We start from the raw sequence: 18,857 nt of genomic DNA, 5'->3' as shown, positions 1-18,857 counted from the left end.
ATCTTTTGCCAATTGCTGGACAACCTTGAAAATCTTCAAGGTGATTGTGAGAACCACATCTGTAACAAATATATGTTTTACCTTCATATTTTTTCCCAGTTTTACTTCTATCTGTGGCTTTCTGTTCATATTTCTTTTTTTCCTGTAAAGAGAAAACATTACTATCATTTGACAATTCTCTAGTAGATACTAACAATCGTTCTATCCCTTTTGCTATATCTATAACTTCTTGCAAAGTCGGATTTCTACATGCTAATAGCCTTTCCTGTATTTCCTAAGAAAAACAATAAAATACGAATTGGTCCCTTATGTAAGTGTCCACCATGTTGTTGAATTCACAGTTTGTAGCAAGAACATGCAGTGCAGCAATGTATTCCTCTATATTCTCTCCTTCGTTTTGCTTTCGCATAGCAAATATATGCCGGCCAACAATTATATTAGGTTCCTCAGAGAATTAGTTTTCCAAGCGTTTTACTGCTTCCCGGTATTCATTCAAAGGTATAAACTGTCCTGGAGGACTTACATATTCAGGTAGACTATCAAATATTTCTTGTCCTGCATTACCCAATAAACCAAACATCCAAGCTTTTTTTCTTTCAGCACTGTATGCTTTGCCATCTACAGATACCAGGTAATTTTCAAAAGCTCTCAACCAGCTCTTCCATCGCATTGGTGGCTTTTCAGGTTCATTCTGGAACTGAGCTGGTACACAAATATTATTGCTTTGTGCCATACTTTATTTCTTTTCTAGTAGATATTAAGTCTAGTAGTAATGTTTTAAGTTTTCAATGTAATTATGAATTCTCTATATTATATATATTTCACCTTAGTTTTATGTCTTACTTGCGCATAAGTTAAGATCCACTCGATCGTTTGCTTCAAGCGCGATGCTTCTGTCACGATGTACGAGCTTTCTAGTCGGTTTCCCTTGAAACTACCTGTTTTCAAAATGGCCACATGTAAAATAGCTCGTGTGTGCATGTGACTTGTACGGCAAGTGCAGGGTTTCAATTCTGGCTGCAATGTGCATACGTCACAGAAGAGCTCGAGCGGGTAATGGAATACAGTTGACAGTTATGCCCGCAACTGCCAAAACTGTAAACTTTAACGATCTTTCTTGAAAGTTAAAAGTGCTTGGTTGGGCAATATTCATGAACATTTTGCCATAAATTACTTGCGTTTTTGTAGAGGATTTTGAAGTATCCCTCCTCAAATTCTCATCTGTAAAGATTGATTGTCAAATCCAATGATGCATACAATTAAGTATGTTTCCTCTAGTAGAATTGTAAATCATCGCCAAATTGTTATGGAAAGAAAGACGAAGTGGATAGTGATAAAAGTATTTATTAAAGTAATTAAGAATATAGTATAAAGGCCCACAGGCTTACAGAGGGGAACAGGTCAAGAACAGATAAGTGAGTCCAGTCGAATGACCAATATTCCATGACATCACATAAATACCTAGCCAGGGTTCTATGATGACATATCACGACAATAGGTGATTTGATAGGAGGGAGGAGGAGCAATGCAAATGAACAGGTAGGAGACAACAATAGAAATGGAGGAAACTCTAAATATACATAATGAACAAAAGTAAATGTACATCAGTAGTGCACCAGAACTACCAGGTAAGCCACACTGGCACTTTGCACTTTGATTTCTGTGTCTTAGCCGGGTTTTTCACTTCGCACGCACCCGCCCCCAGGCCCCGCGCTACAGGGACGTTGGGAGACAATGTTTTGTTAGTCCCCATCACAACCGCCTCCGACTATGCTCACCCGCAACACATGCGCTGACTGTGTCTACAGCACACACCGTTGGGGCACACACAGGAGGCACTCTGATCACGCTTCCCAAGTTGGTTCTCCCCGTGCCCCAGTGGGGCTTTTGGACACTTAACGGCTCCCACAGCAACTGCCATACTCACATGGCATACCAGGGTCTCTTCATTCTGCGGAAGGCTCTGTATGCAGTCACACGTAGTAGGCAATCTCCGTTTTTGCTGCATGCGTCATACCCCACATGTTGGCTTTGGCATGAAGCACACCGCACATGGAGACCCCCATGGCATCAGGGTATCTTCTTTTCTTTTATTTCTGCTCCTTCCCCCATGGCCTACTTGATAGTTTTGGTGGTAAGCATATCGCGCATGGTGGCCCCCTTATGGGATACTAATTAGGATGCATTATTTACTGGGTCTGGCTGGGCTGCAGTGCATATATAAGTATTTTCACTAAGGGATGAATGAGAGCAACTATTAATATTGCGCGTACCCCCAGAGGTGGAGTTACAATGTACACTGATAAGTGAAATAAAAGACGCATGATTCAAAAGCGTTAGTACATTATGAAGTCTCAAGGAGACTAAATACTGATTCATGTCCCCCACAAGAGTGTAAACAGATATGCCTGTTTTTTCCACTCTTGGTTGTCCTACTACCGCTCTCTCAGCATAACATACATGTACTAAGGTTGCATATTACTAGACACAATGCTCTATGCTCTTTCAGCTGGGAACCACGGGATGGTACAAGAGCATGGAGAGTGATTTTTGCAATTTCGCACCATAGGTAAGCATGATTAATACATGGTGAAAAAGAGCACACTTTGTACTATGTTTCACAATAATTGAAGATGGTTACACCACATTAACATGGTCATTTATTCACAGTAAACGAATCCCTCTGAAGGGAAGAGGGTTGTTGAGCAATTGACCGCCTTGTTCCACTGGTGGCCAGTTTTTTTTCTAGTTTTTCACATATGCAGAGTGACTTTTCAGTTTAGGTCCTGACTAATGCCTTTGGATCCCTTTAGGAGACCAACTAATGGAACAAACATGTTGACCTTATAAACTTGGGTATATCTGCTGAATCCCTAGCCCTCTTAGATTTTAATCATGTCTTTGTGACCACCTAAAAAAAATTAAGTGGATCCAGAGAGACATTTTTAAATCACTTATTCACTTTCTCTGCACTCTGTCCCTCATTCATCTGTATTCTCTTACGCTCATCTTTTGAGAAAACACCTCAGCTCCTCCCCTTGAGGAGTCGTAGCCCACACTACGGTGTGAGGAGGGAACCCATATAATGAAGCATGTCACCTAACAGTTAGTGAGGGTTCTTGTCCTGAAGGGAATTTCTCCCTCCTTCTCCCATCACAGTACTCAGACTCTATTTTTCTTCTCTTCTTCTCTTTGACGTGCAGCCAGACGGACTTTTGTGTGTGTAGGAATTCTCATTAGGGATCAGTACCCTCTGGCTTTCACAGAGCCCACTTTTGATCCCAAGTGTGTTTATGGTTAGTGTTCCGAAGGTATCAGCGACAAAAATAGGTAGGGAAGGGGTACGGAAGGAACCATATAAATAGCCACCAAACATTAGTATAAAGTGAAGATATTATTTTAAGAATGTTAAATATGTCCTATTACTAAATAATAGAACAATCCTTTCAGTCTTTCTTCCAGCCATTCATTCTTGCTCCTCTCTTCTTTGCCTTCATTCTTTCTAACATTCTCACTTTCATTTGTTATTGCTTTGCTTCTTCATTTTCTCTTTACAACTGTCCTCTTTTCTTTAAGCTCTCCTTTCAGTCATCATTTGCTTATTTCTTATTTATGCCTTTTTTATTTTCATCTAAAGTACTGCTGTTATTTTTTACGTCCATTTTATCCTTTTTCATCCTTTCATTCTATCCCATCACATTTCCAACGTTTCACACTCAATCATCCGTTTCTCTCTCGTGATTTCTTTTCATTTTCATAATTTTTCTTTCTTTCTATGTCATTGTGTTGGATCTACAGCCTCCACTCTGCTGCTCTGTACTGCTACTGCTATTAGCTTGCAGTTTTATTTAAGATCATCTAGTTGGATACCTATGTCTCTGATCTAAAGTCTACTGATGTCTACTACTGACTTTCATGGAGTTATGCCAATACTGCCATTAATGATGAGATTGACTAAGGGTAGGAGTGGATTTGTACCAGCTTTGGAGCAGTTGGGATTGCCAGGGTGATGAGTTCTTTCTCAAACGTTTGCAAGTGCAAGACTCTGAAGCAACAGTAATGTGCTTTGTTCAGTTTTGCTTGATATTGCTTTGTGGTTGGTAACAGGGCAGTGATGATGCGTAGGATGGCGGCGTGGTTTGAGCGATTCAGTATCACTGAGAAAATTGCATGGTTGTGAAGACAGACAATGTTGACTTTGGTCTAAGTTACCTCATTAGGTTGCTTGAGGTGTCAAGACAGTCAAATATTGTCTCTTTCAAAGTCTTACTGGAGGAAAATGTTTGTTGTCTGAAGTCCATGAGAAATACGTTTTGAATTAGATAATGGGAGGTGCTGATGAAGTCTGTGATTTTTTTCCAGTTCAAGTTTCATGGCATCAGACCTGCAGATTGAATGTAAGGTGGTAGTTTGGGAGACAGGTGAGGAGGGCCAGGAGATAAGTTAACTAGAGATACAGTTAGTGGGTTGGTAGAGTGTGCAAATCCAGAATGGTGGTTGAATGACTGTGAGGTCACAGAGATATGTAATTTCTAACACTAATTGTATCAAAATAGTTCAAAAAGGGCCCAAAAGTATGTCTGGACCATGACTTCCAAAATCCTGATGATGGCTTTGGCCCAGTCAAAGAGTCTGTGGTTAGTACCATATTGTCAGGCATAAAAATGCACTTGTGCCTATAGAAAAGCTTCAACCCTTCTGCCTCCCTCACCACTCTCTCTTCCTTTTTCTGTCCGAGTTGAGCAGTGAGTTAAATATGAGTCCTGGACCTAACAACTAATCATACAGTCTAGCTAAGACACTATTCATAATGTGTGTTGTTTCTTTGGGTACTCAACCTACAAACTAAACACAGAGAACTAATTCTTTCCTTTAGAGACATTTTCAAGAAATCCACAATACGTCATAAACGTGACAGAGGTAGATGGTAATAAAAGAGAATACAACGTTGTGGTGATCCTCATGCAAAAGCCCAGAGATCCCCAAATCAGCGCAGAGGAGTTGCTCCCTATTGGCTTTCTGTTTTGCAAGGTACGTAGACAGAGTGAACAATGTTGTGTGTGAAATGCGCCTGTTTTGCATTAGAGACTTGGGGGGTCGTTTTGAATGTTGCAATTGCAGGCCTTGACCAAACATCAGTGGATGCTCTGCCCATTTGTCATCAGGATCCGCTGTCCCATTTCGAAGGGGACTGCAGGAATCTGACCTGATGGTTCATCCACCACTGCATTCAAACTGACTGTTGCCCTGCTTTTTTTAAGGTAGGGCGGTTGTCGCTGGGTTTCCCTGCCTGAAGAAGGCAAACAAGGTTGTGAGGGGAAAAAGTCATCAATGGACCTGACATACAGGGAGACAATAAAAGCCCTGGTCACCAGAGCCATTCTTTTTTTTGTTTTACTAAAACAAGCTCCAGGTTTGGGAGTTGTTTTCGAAAACAAACAAAAATTGAGGTGCGAAGCCAAAATTTAGCCCGCCTGGCAAACTATTCCGTCCCCGTTTTATTACTGAAATGCACTCATGATATAAGTTTTCAAATATATCATTTGTTAGTGCAAATTCCTGTTTGTGACTGTGAATTTGTAAAACACAAGTTGTCCTGTGAATGTATTTACCCACATTTACATTTTTACTCCAGAATTGCGATATTTAAGAGTGAAGTAAGCTCCTTACTGGAAAAGGTGGTGAATGACCACCGACTTTAGAGCTTCTCAATATTCACAAAACAAATACTCGCTCACAATCCTGCATCTAGCTATTTTGGACTGAGAATCCATTATTGTGTATTGGATGCTACCTGCACCAGCTGAAGAAGCCTGCACTCTAGAAGCCCACAACAGTAAAATCACCTGGTAGAAAATCCTTGTTATTTCAACATTCACGCATCATGGTTTGGATGAAAAGGTCTCCTTATCCAACCTGAAACCATTTCACTCATATTTCACTAAGAGATCATGTTAAAGTGATTTGCATCGCCATTGTATGTAGCCAACAACACCTACAGCTGAGCTTCAGGAAATCCTTTGTGTTAAGGTAGCTTTTGACACTAGACCAAATTTACATACACAGGCCTGTCTATGTTCATCTACATCTGGGGCAAAGGGTTGGTTAGAAATGAGGTATGGGCTTAGGCAAACACTTGATTGAGTACATGCTGATAGAAAGATTGGTAGGAAAGGAGTTTGGTTTAGATTCATTTAGTTATTACCTTCAGGCTTAGTCATTTTTGGTACTCAATTCCTTGTAGTAATAGTCAGAAGGCCCTCTGGGACATCTGACCTCAGGAGCTCTGTACCTCCATACAGGGGCTCTCTTTGATACCTTTGCACAGGTCTAGCCCTCTCAAGTACAGCTTCACCACTGACAAAGCTATGGCATGAATCCTTGCACATGCCCCTATATTGAACTTCTATGCAGTGGTTACTGTGTCATATTGTGATCTTCACCAAGAGTGAGCATGCATCCGTATAGTTTGACCATTTAAAAAACAGTGCTTCCTCCCACTGTACAGGCTCTTGCTCCAGAGATTGCTTCAGCCTCCATGACCACTTCTCATGGACAGATATTTATTAGTCTTTACTGTGAAGGAATTACACCTTTCATAATGGAGATGAGTGCAGTTAGTGAATTTGAATGTGACTCAAAGAAATCACAAAAATGCATATGCCCTCTTATGTATTCAAGCTGCTAGAAAACAGGGTAATTTATAGCAAAGTTATTGGAGAAAGTGGAGGGATTCAGAGAAAGTATACTGTCAAGGTAAATCTTAATCTTCCACTCAGGGTTTTCTTAAAGGAGGAAAACAAACCACAGAAACCACAGAAGAAGATGCATAGTGAAGGATGTGGCATTAGAAGAGGTAACGGCCAAACTTTTTTTTTTAAATGGGCCTTCTTTAGTGAATGCATGGTGGTTTAACACATATGGATGTGACCCTGCTGACTAGAACACCAGAATTCCCTTACACATGGGCGTATTTTGAACCTACTGTTAGTGGTTTATGTTGGATTGGTAGGACAGGGTATATTTTTCTTGAATAGATCATTTGGATCAAGATTAATATTATTATTTATTTATTATTAAGCGCGACAAATCACCCTAAAAGGATCTGTAGGTGCTGGTACAATTCTACAGGTAAAGGAGCAGAGACGTTTGAACCATAAACAAAAATAAATTAGAGCATAAAGATTAAACACCCAAGTTAGAAGAGCTTTTTTGATCCGTCTATAAATGGCACATTCACGTAGATGTGGCAGAAGCTGATTCCAGTACTAAGGGGCTAAGCATGACAATGATCAGCCCCCATACCTAGTGGTGGGGATGCACCAAGGATGTAATAATAGTTTCCTGCTAGACGCTAAGACTCTGAGTGGGGGCATACCGCTGGAGTTTATCCTGCAAGTATTGTGGTCCATTCCCATGCAAGAATTTATGGACTAGTCAGAGAAGTTGAAACACCGATCACTATTTCATAGGCAGCCAATAAAGGCTTCTGATAATATGTTTGAGTGCGATCGAGGTGGAAGATGACAGACTAGCCGTGCAGCAGTATTTTGAACCACATGGAGTTTGGCAAATTGTCCTTCATTCATAGCACTCATTAGCGCATGCCATAGTCCAGGCGGCTGATTATAAGGGCCTGTACTAGAGATGTTCTTGACTGATGCGGTAGGCATGAAATGTGTTAGCATTCACATGTTCTTTCATGAAAACGTACTCATCTGCCATGATTTCTAGATTTTTCGCTACCACTTTCAGAATGGGTGCTGCGCCCAGACTCTAAGGCCACCAATCCTTAAACCACACCGAGTGGGGCCTTCACAATCAGTACCACTTCTGTTTTACTTGCCTGCACTTGCAAACAGTTGTGCTGTATCCACGAGGTGATTTTATTTATGCAATCGCTGAAGTTTACTTTTATAGATTCTGGATTAGGTCCCATTGTGATGACCAGCCGAGTGTCATCTGCGTAGGAGATATACTCTCGGGAGGCAAGCGGACACTGACTCCGGCCTCAAGCTGCTCCATTGCACAACAAACACCCCCCCCCCCCCCCTCAAGCGAAAGACTAAAATGGGATCCGGCTGTTTCTAACTCCAAGGTCAGAATCCCTTGCCTGATCCCAAGATGGCTGCCACAGTTTTCCCTACCACGTCGTGCTACCCATCTGAGAAAAAAATGGACTTCAACCAGACCTCGAACACATCCCCCATCCGGCCTACCCTTCAGGATACCGAATCTGTGAACCTACCACTGACCGTGGAGACCTAGCTTTTCAGCCGATGCCCGGTGGAGCTATTTGATAGTTATAGAGGAGATGGGCTGTGGACTACCCCTTCAGTCGTCACATAGCCAGCTGGACATTGGGTATACCTTACTTCGTCTCTCCATCGTACTCTCCCTCCTACCCCTTTACTCCACCCACTTTCTCCTTTATGCTCCATTTCTGCCTCCTCTTTGCTCTCTAATTGTTTTCTCATTGAGACCTAGCCGCTTGCCTGATGCCCGGTGGAGCTACCTGATAGCTATAGAGGAGATGGGCTGTGGACGTCCCCCTCAGCCGTCACTTACCCAGCCGGCCTTTGGGCAGACTCTACTTCGTCTCTTCATCCATCCTATCTCCATCCTTTCTCCCTCCTACACCTTTACCCCACCCCCTTACCCTTCTAAGCTCCATTTATTTTGTCTTCCGATGCTCTCGAAATATTTTCTTGTAACTGATGTAACTTGTAACTGATGTAATTTTGTGGAACCTTATGTAAAGCGCTTTGATACCTCCAGGTCTAGCCAGCGCTATATAAAACTCAAATAAATAAAATAAAAATGTGTAGATATTATACCACCCTGAAAATGGTTGCTGAGTTATTTCTGTCAGTGGCAGGAGTAAATTGTCTTCCGTCTGAGAAAAAGAGGACTACATATTCACAAAATTGCATGTTATAGATGAAGGGGCTTCTCCAACAGGTAAAATATCCCCCCATAGAGAAACAACAAAATGTTTCAATGAGTAAATGCACTTTGTGGCAAATGTACTTATGTCAAAATGTCCACGTTACATTTTACTGTAGATAAAGGGCCAATCATCATGGGAGTAACACTGAATTCACAACAAATCCAGAACTGCTCTAGGAAATCTGTGACATTCACAGATTTTTATGTAGGACCATGCAACTCTGTATACATTTAATGATAGTCAGAAATGTACTCGAAACATGAGCAGAAAGTGTTGTCTCGGTTGAAGAGCAGTGAAGGAGTGATGAATGAGCTATCAGTCATCCTACAATCGAGTGGAAGCCACAAGGCTCACCACATTTGACAATGTAATGTTTTTTGCCTCTTATTCACCTCTCACTGGCACACCACACCTAATTCCTGTACAATTAAATTATATTGTATGTATGATTTTGCCCCCCTCAAGAGGGAAGCAAGAAGTTAATCATCTGGCACAAATAGATGTAGCGCCAGTTTCTGCTTTGGGCTCACTATAAGCTTCATACCGTTTGCCGGCACTCCCTACCTGTGCACAGGTAACTTGGTCCTGGTCCTACCTTGAAGCAGATTGCTCAGAAAAAGAGTACCGTAGGGAAAATACCGTGGGTAAGCATGGCAAATACTGTTTTTGCACATTTTCTGTGGCAAAGGTTGCACCCAGTCACTTAACGTGAGAGTTAGTAGTTTCAGATGCTAAATTAGGAAACGTATTACAGCCTCCCATCAAAGACTAAAATATTGACAATGTTGATCCCACAGAAGTCGCAAAAGACCTAGCGCTTCCCCCGATAAGATTCAATCTGGGGAAAGTGAGAGGAGGACCTTTCAGGTGCGAATAAACAAAAATAGATATGTATCATTTTCTCTTGAGAATGGGTAAATCAGTGTTTTGCTCTAAGACCTTCATCATAAGTGCTCCAGTGTTTAGACCAACATTTATTGTACGGGGGGAACATCTAAATATAATGGGTTGGAAGTCATTGGATGTAATAAACAGCGCCCAAATATGAGTTTGTACCTGATAATGTGAAATAACATGCAGATTTTGTTGGGAACTGCTCCAAAATCTGCATACCTCAGTAATTATGACACATGTTCCCCTAAAACATTTCAAGAGTACGTTATTAGCTCGGCTGTATATGCGGAAACCGTAGATATCACATATAGGGTCTGATGACCTAAGACATTATTTATCGCCCCTGATAAATAACGAGTCCGCAGGGTTCATTGTTTATCGGGTGTGATAAATAACACCTATTACGAGTTTGTGGAGATTAACATGCAGATTTTTGTCACCAAAATCCGCCTGATATGGTAAATACTGTATGTTTGCACCTGTTACATTTTAGAAGGGTTGACCTACCGAAATTTAACGAAGGATGAGTTATTTAACGCATCCGATTATTATTGGATGTGTGAAATACCTTTAAACTCGTAATTCCGACCCCTGTGTAAACAGGAGTATACTCTAGGGTCAGAATATTACAAGGAACTCGTCATCAGAACCATAGTGGAATTACCCAGGCCACTCGACATGCCCCAGAGTGCCTTTGGAACGTGTATGTATCAATATCCTGCTGCTTGGAAAGTACTGCTTCTTATGTATTAGTATATAGATTAGTTTTTGACGATAAGTAAACTAAAGCTTGTATTTTATATCTATCCCGCAGATCGACCCCAAGGTATGTCTCTTTATTGTTCTATTTGCATGACAGGAAACATTGAGGGTGAGTACTTTTATTTGTTCTTCTCGTGCTCTACTTATTACTTGGAATACAGTTGTCCCCTTAGCTGCAATCTCCGACAAAAATCGGTCAAACTCTGGTTCCACATTTCAAGCCCCCAGAGACGGCCATTGAATGCTCTGCCACTCTAGATATGTTTTATGGATTGACGTTCTGGATGGTTCTGCACCTGTAACTTTAATGTTGTGACATGTGCTGGGCGCTAGGACCAGCACATGAGACTAAGAGATGGGTGGAGAGCTGGGTGGCGGAAGAGGAGGAGCGAGGGAGAGAGAAGAGCAGGGCTAGGAACATGAGGGATGCAAGTGAATAAAGCTCCCTTGAGTAAAGATGGTGTCTGCGTCATTTGTGCTGGCGCAGTGACACTACAGTTACAGCACTATTTGAAATCCACTCAGTGCACAACTGCACCCTCTGTGGAAGTGCCCCACTTTTTAACTCTTCTATCACAAATGCACCTCACAACTGTTTTGGGGGTAACGCTTGGTCAAGCATTGATTTCTCCGGTTATTCATTTTCGTTTTTCCTCAAGAAACAAGTGACGCTGCTTTAGAACTTCCAGATGAAAATTTGGCATATGGAAATCGGGACAAATTGGAAGTTGGTGGACAGACACACAATCTCTCTCTCTCTCTCTCTCTCTCTCTCTCTCTCTCTCTCTCTCTCTCTCACACACAATCCCTCCCTCTCTATCCCTCTCTATTTCTATCCCTCTCTATCTCTATCCCTCTCTATCGCTCTCCCTTATTCTCTATCTCTCTGTCTCTCTCTGTCTCTACCTATCTCCTTCTGTCTGTCTCTCTCTCTCATTCTCCCTCTTATCTGTCTGTCTCTATCCCTCTCATTCTCTCTGTCTCTCTTTCTCTCTCTGTCTCTCCACTGCTAGGGAGTACAATCGAAAGCTCTTTCCCTTATTTAATTAAAGAATATATGCTTATTGCTGAAACTACTTATCGTATAAGTGTGTTCTTGGAAACCCACACTAAAGGAATTATTCATAATCACGCACTAGGTGAAAAAATGGGTGAGCTGTATAAATTTGCTCACACTAACATTATATGATTGCTTTTACCGCAAACTATTCGCTGGTGATTACTGTATGTATGTATGTATGTGTTATTAGTATAGCACGAGCTTATAGTGCCAAACTGTGAAATGCAGCAATAAACGCATGTTCAAATTGCGTGTGGGTGTTATTGTCTCTTTTTGCCCCAATCTGAAATTGGGGTGTAAAAACAATGTGAGTTCTCAGCACACGTGTCATTTGTACCAGGGTGCTATATTTTCACCAATCAGGCCTAAATTCTGAACACTGGGACACATGAGGCTCCCTCTATGAACTCGCCATAATATGATAAAAAACAATGTTAACCCCTTCAGCGCGGCGCGGATTCCCGCGCCGTGCTGAAGGGTTCGAGCGCGGGCGGGGCCATGACGGAATGGTTCCGTCATCCGCACAGCTCAACCGATGCTCATGACGGAACCGTTCCGTCATGAGCATCGAAGAGGTTAATCCATTTTCCTTTCTTTATTTGTGGGGTGTTTGAAGCATATATAGCATATATCATGCCTAATCGTACACCAGAAGATATAGATAAGCTTCCATGACTCTAGTGCAGCACTCTAGTTTCACAATAGCATTTGTTCTTGTCCACCAGCAGTAAATAAATAGTTTAAAGAATAGCTCGACCAGTTCTAGGACCCTATCATATAAAGTGAGCCCTGCAAGCGATAATTTGAGAAACATCTCTGCCACAGTTTCGAACTGACTGGTTTCTTAAATGGTCGAAGAGATCAAGTAGTGGTATTTTACCCCTTAGACGGTGATAAATGGCTGTTTGTCCTGCGTTAGGGGTGCGTTGCATAGTAGCGGTTCCAAAATGCCTGCAAGGAAGCACGTGGCTCTGCGTCGGTTCTGCCCACAGGACTACAGCTGGGCTGATAGAGGACATTCAGGCCCATTTCTACGGTTCCAGGACTGGGGTAGCACCACTTGGGGGATAGGAGTCACAGCAGACAGAGTCCAGGTAATGGGTTCAAGGTGGTTGGATTATTTTTTGCCTCTGATCAGGTGGCCAGACAACTAGCCATTGGAACCACTCTGATTGTCCTGGGTTCAGGATACAGATCCAGTCCTGCCATACTGTAAAGTAGTCCTTCTGAGTCTTCCACAGGTCCAGAGGTGTACTGGAGAGTTAGGTCACAGGTTCCAATATTTATAACTGGTGTCCACTTTGAAGTTGGAGAAAGTTCTGGAGGTTTCCACCTTGGGATTTCCTGCCTCCCTGCCCTAGCACAGCTTGTCTAGGGTCACAAAAGACTAATGTCAAACCCTTTGCGAGTGTACTGGGGCAGAGCCTTTGTGATGTGCAAGCGTGATGGATGACAGCTCCTCCCCTTCAAGTCAGAGATGGCTCATCCTCCCACACCTATTGCTCTTTGCCTAACTGTCTGGGAGCAATACACAAAGACCAACTGCCAGCTACACCTAGTCATGCAACCCTGGGTACAGGCACTAAATTGTTTGGACAAGAAAATTCCAACTTTCTAAAAGTGGCATTTTCAGAATTGTGGCTTAAAATCTGACTTTACCATTAAAGAGGGTTTAAAATTACAATTCTTTCGACCCTAAACTCTACATTTCTACCTGCTTTCAATTGTAAGTTATCACTTATTAAATGTAATAAGTTAACTCAATGTTATCCTATGGGAGAGGCAGGCCTTGCAGCAGTGAAAAACAAATGTAAGAGTTTTTCACTACCAGGATATGTAAAAGTTAAAAGTAAATGCCGAACTTTTTAAGCACCCTTCCCTTTGTGCTTTTGAAGGCCTACACTAAATGTGGCTTACATATATTAACAAGCATTTACAATGCGACAGGTCTCGCAATGACATTATTTTGAGACATTGACATTGTAAATGGCAATGCCTTTAAAAAAATTAAAAGGCATTGTTATTTACAATACCAAAAGCAACACCTATTGCATTGCATAGCGCGGTGCCCATGAAGACGGCGCCACGCTTATTAAAGTAAAAAAAAAAAAAGAGGGGTGGGACTTCAAGCCCCCTTCAGAACCTCTTCTCAGAGGTTCACTGACCCCCAAACGGCAATGTGTTAGCTATTAAGAAAAATATTTAGGACAAAAAGATTGAAAGGCACTCCTGTAGGTAGGTAGCAGGTGTTACTTTTACACAATATCATTCCACTCTATTTAAACTGAAAATATCAAACATTTGTTACATATTAATGGCAAGTATGTAGCAAAACCTCTGAACATTCCTTTGTGCTACATGAATGCACTACCGTATGAGCTACATGGTGTACGCAACCCACTTTTGTATATTTTCAGGTCCCAATCAGCCTCTGCAAGAGGCTGCCAGAATAAAAGGAATGCATCTTTTTTATTTCCACAAATTAAAGACATGATAGGAATTAAAAACAAAGAACGTGAACAGATGTTTCTTCTGAGTATGCATAACTCAGAGAAGGCTGTAAACAGCCTGGGTGCATTTAGTAAACATGCTTTGCAGGACTGCAGCTTTAAGTTGTCACAGAGGATTGTGTAAGGCATTGGCTGGAAGGCATACCTAGGTACATTCCCTCCGTTTCCTGCCACCCTCCGCATTGGCTGCTCTGTTGGTGGGAGGTGAGCAGTCACAGTCCCACCCCATTGTTCAAGGCGAAGCCTTCTGTGACTTGTAAAGTGAGAAGTGCTGGGGGCAGAAAAGTGCAACCTGCCAGTGCGGCTGCGGGAACAGGCGGAAGAGGAGAAGCGGGGAAGCTGGGTGGGGGATATCCCGGAGCCGGAGGTAAGACTGCAGCAGGTTGAAAGTTGTTGTGGCAGGCTGAGCCGCTCCGAGTTCCTCCTCTGCCCCCGAGGAAGGAGAGTAGAGACTTCGTCGCTGCCAGGAAGGTGAGACCTGGAGAGGAGCGGGCTGCTGAGTGAGACGTTTGTGAGCAGTGCAGCCCCTGGGGAGCTGACCCTGGCCGCCCCTTCCTCTGAGAGGAGCCCAAGGAGCCTGCGAGCAAACCACACCGGGAAAATGAGCCACCATGACTAACAAAATGTTCAGCTTTCGGTACATTGGAGACATCGTCTCCCTCTAATCGGAGGGCTCGGTGAACAGCTTCATCAATCAGTGCTGGAAGCGGGGCGGCAGTAATCATTGAAAGCTGTGACAATGCACCTTCACGGGAAAAGGACGTTCTTGGTGAATTACCAAAAGAAGGAAATTTGGCTAAAACTTAGTTATAAGCAAACTAGAGTAAATTTACTCGTGTGATTTCCAAAAGCACCCGCTTCCTCCCTAAGACATCCACACGTTAACACATTGGTTATATAAACCCATGCACAAATTTTAAAAACGGACGCAAATAGTATTTGCATCCGTTTTAACATTAGCGGCGATTAGGAGAGACGGTATAACGGTGCCAATCCGGTTTCACCTGGCGGTGATCAGTCACTCAAAACAGTGCGCAGTAAGAATACCATCTCCAAACAAATTTCGCAGCTCCCATGAAACACTTTATTCCACACTTACGCGCACTCATCAACTGTAAATCATGCGCTGATCAGATCTGAGCAAATGTCTGCGCCGGCAATTTGCGCACATATAAATGAAACGCGGCCCGCCATTGGATGTTGAGCGCTAGTCGCGCACCTGCCTTTTAAAGAACGAATTATATCTCCTCTGACCTATAGCGCTTCATTCTAAAGCATCGCCCCTTCTCCTCGACCCCAGGCCACGCCCCCCCCTTTCCCCACTGGCTGTTGAGGGTCCATGTCAATGTCAAGTCTCTACCTGATTTCCTACCCTGTGCCACTAACAACCCTACCTCCTTCCCGAGAGTTTTCAGACTCAATCTTGCGACAGACATTGTGGCATAAAGGCTGCACGGGATAATCTTGGACAGTGAGAATGAATCTCCGTGCACTTTCTCTGTACCCCCCACCACCATGGGCGCCTTAGGACCACCTCATCCCACCGAATAAACACACAACAAGAATGCTATGTTCTTCAGTATACTAAACACCACACGGCCGCATCGACACCCCCTGGGCTGAATATAAACAAGCTGTAGTAAACATGAGCAGGCAGTACACGCCCCCTAAAGCTAAGAAAGTGCTTCACGACAGCCGTGAAGCAGACGAGCCAGTCCGGATGGCCAGACGAAAAGGCGAAAGGGCGGCAACCAAAAAGCTTCAGTTTCAATCGGCGGCCACCGTTTTACATAAACGGTGATGACAGCCAATTAAAAAGAGGGGCGGGGCTTCAAGTCCCCTTCTCAAATCTCCTCATCCACAATATCTCTCGCCGAGCGACAGCGCTTGTGCGCTGCAACGCTAGGCGAGACCTAAAAAGGAAGGTTTAGCCTGGCAAAAGGTTTATTTTGCCAGATTAAAAAGGCAGTTTAAAATTGCACTCACAGGCTGCAATGGTAGGCATGAGATCTGTTTAAAGGCGTACTTAAGTGGGTGGCACAATCAATGCTGAAAGCCCTCTAGTATCATTTAATTTACAAATCCTGGGGTACATGTAATACAAATTTACTAGGGACTTACAAGTAAAATAAATGTGCCAATTGGGTGTAAACCAATGTTACCATGTTTTAGGGAGTGAGCACAAGCACTTTAGCAAAATGTTTTGGGGAAGACCACCCTAAGGCTGACAGGTCGAACATGTGCCCCCCAGCTGAAAGTGAGGAGAACTACTGAACCCCTTGGGAGTTCTCATCACTAAGGCAGGAGAACACTGGATAGACCATCAGTGTCTGAACCAGCACTGTGTGCCACCATAAAGTCCATTCCCTGTAGGGAGATGGAAAACCTCAACAGATTGGGATTTCCACCCCTCAGTTTTATGAGTCATCTGAGGGGTATGTGGCCTGTCTGAAGCCTGAAGAGAGTCTCAAACAGGTATGGCCTTAGCTTCTTCAATACCCAGACCATAGCAAAGGACTTCCGTTTAATTGCACTCCAGCTCTGTTCCCAGGGAAGTAACCTCCTGCTAATGAAGGCTACTGGTTAGTCTAGGCCCTCCACATTTAACTGTGCTAAGATAGCCCTTATGCCATGTTCTGAAGCTTCCATCTGCACAATAAACACCTTAGAGAAATCAGGAGCCTTTAATACAGGTGTCGTACACATGACTGCTTCTTAGAAGTCCGCTCTATTAAGGGGACAACACTGGTGCCATATCCCGTAACAAACCTCAGAGGTCAGAGTAGGGGAGACGTTAATGCCTTTTACTGACCTATTGTGCTCTTGAACACAGGAGGTCAGGGAGAGGTTCACTTTCCACTTCCACCCCTTCATCTGTCACTAGGAGCTTGATGACTTCAGACCTCTTCAAGTGTGGTTTGATGTGGTTTATGTGGAGCTCCCTCAAGGTGTTCCGAAGGGTCTTGAGAACCACCAAACAGATGGACTTCATCTTCCTCTCTTTCACCTCATATGGGCCTGTCCAGCAGACTTGGAGAGTTCTGGGCTCCACAGGCTCCATAACCCACATCCTCTGGCCAGGCTGAAACTCTACCTGAGTGGCCTTTGGGACACATCAGAGTTTCATGACTTCTTGACTGGCCTTTTATGCCTTGTTCCAGGAGTGATGCATTTGGTTGCCAAGTGCCAGGATGTAGTTGACCACATCCTGAGGGAGTTTCCTGAGAGCTTTCTTCCACCCCTCTCTTACAAGGCTGAGAGGTCACCCAATAGGTTGTCCATATAGGAGCTTGTTTGTTTGGGGGTGATAAGATGTGAAGTCACTCCACACTTATTCCACATGGACATCATGTATGCTGACATGAAGTTAGTGCCTCTGTCAAACACTAACTCTTTGGAGAAGCCCACATGGGTAAAAATCCCCATCAGGGCCCTGGTCAATGAAGGTGCCATTAGCGACCTCAAAGGGATTGCATCTGGGTAGTGGGTGGCATGGTTCACCAAGACCAGGATGAACCTGTTGGCTAAATCTTTCTTGGAGTCGAAGGGACCAACAATGTTGATGCCCACCCTATCAACGGGAGTGTCAACAAAAGGTAATGGGGTCAGGGAAGCCTTGAGTTATTTCTCTGACTTCCCACTAGCCTGGCAATTGGAACAGGGCCTACAGAATGCATCCAAGGCCATCTTCATCCAGGGCAAATAGAAGCGGGTAACAAGCCTGGGGAAGGTCTCGTCTTGCCCCAAATTTCCAGCCAGAGGGATATCATGAGCCAACCCCAGTGGGAAGGCCCTGTAACACTGAGAAACCACGAGCAAGCAGGCTGCCCCAGGTCAAGGAACATTATGCTCACTATAAAGGAGGTAATTCTCCTAGATACGGTGATCTTCAGAGGTATCGCCGACTGCCAGAGCCCTAGCTTACCGCCTCAAGCCTTCTAGAGTGGGGCACTCTTTTTGCGCTTTGCAGACTTCCTCCCTGGTAAGCCCACTCTCAACTTGCTATCCAGCAAAGTCAGGCAGGTCAGCCAGGGTGGCAATGTCCTCCCCGGTAGGATTAGGGCCACCCTCCTCAGGTGCCCCGTCAAACGCAGGAACTTCAGGGGCTGGTTTACCGTGCCCTTTGCCCTTACTCTTGGCAGCTGCCTGGGCTAGTTTTCCAGGCTCTCTTGTCTCCCTTCCCTGATAGCCATGGACTTTGTGGTCATATAGAATATAGACCCATTTAGGCAATCCCAACATCCTGGGCTGACCTGAGCTCTGCCTCTTTCCAGATAGTGTGCTCAAGGTCATTGCCCATCAGACAATCTACTGGCATGGCAGGGCTCCCAGCTACTTTTAGAGAACCTGAGACCCCTCGCTCCACCCACCACTCAAAAGGAACCTGATGACTGTCCTGGTTGTCTGCAATTATGACTTGGTAGATTGTGTTAGGGAGGACCTGATCTGAGGACACCAGCTGACACCTCACAGTAGTCATGCTGGCTTCTCTATCCCTCAGAGCCTGCACCCATTTCCCATTGATGGTGACCCACTGCCTATACTTAGAAGCATTTGTAGGCATGGGGGGTTTTGGCACTATCTCCTTATCCCACATGGATGCTAGGGTAACCTCTGTCTGCTCCCCACAGCTAACTGGGATCACCTCCTCCCTAAGCACTGCACTCGCCAACCAAGGTGT

At 43.8% G+C, this 18,857-nt stretch overlaps 1 protein-coding gene across 1 annotated transcript in view; it reads left to right on the top strand.

Annotated features, from left to right (window-relative positions):
- CAPN13 (calpain 13) overlaps positions 1–18,857 on the top strand; it is a 582,342-nt gene that overhangs the window by 354,615 nt on the left and 208,870 nt on the right. Inside the window, exons 11-12 of the mRNA XM_085609938.1 lie at positions 4,877–5,031; positions 10,659–10,670. Of these exons, the coding sequence (XP_085466064.1) occupies positions 4,877–5,031; positions 10,659–10,670 (167 nt within the window). The remainder of the gene's footprint in view (positions 1–4,876; positions 5,032–10,658; positions 10,671–18,857) is intronic.

Source organism: Triturus cristatus, chromosome 6, assembly GCF_964204655.1.
Source record: "Triturus cristatus chromosome 6, aTriCri1.1, whole genome shotgun sequence".
Classification (NCBI taxonomy): domain Eukaryota; kingdom Metazoa; phylum Chordata; class Amphibia; order Caudata; family Salamandridae; genus Triturus; species Triturus cristatus.
The sequence above is the reverse complement of the archived record's forward strand: the minus strand, read 5'-3'. Positions and strand labels throughout refer to the sequence as shown.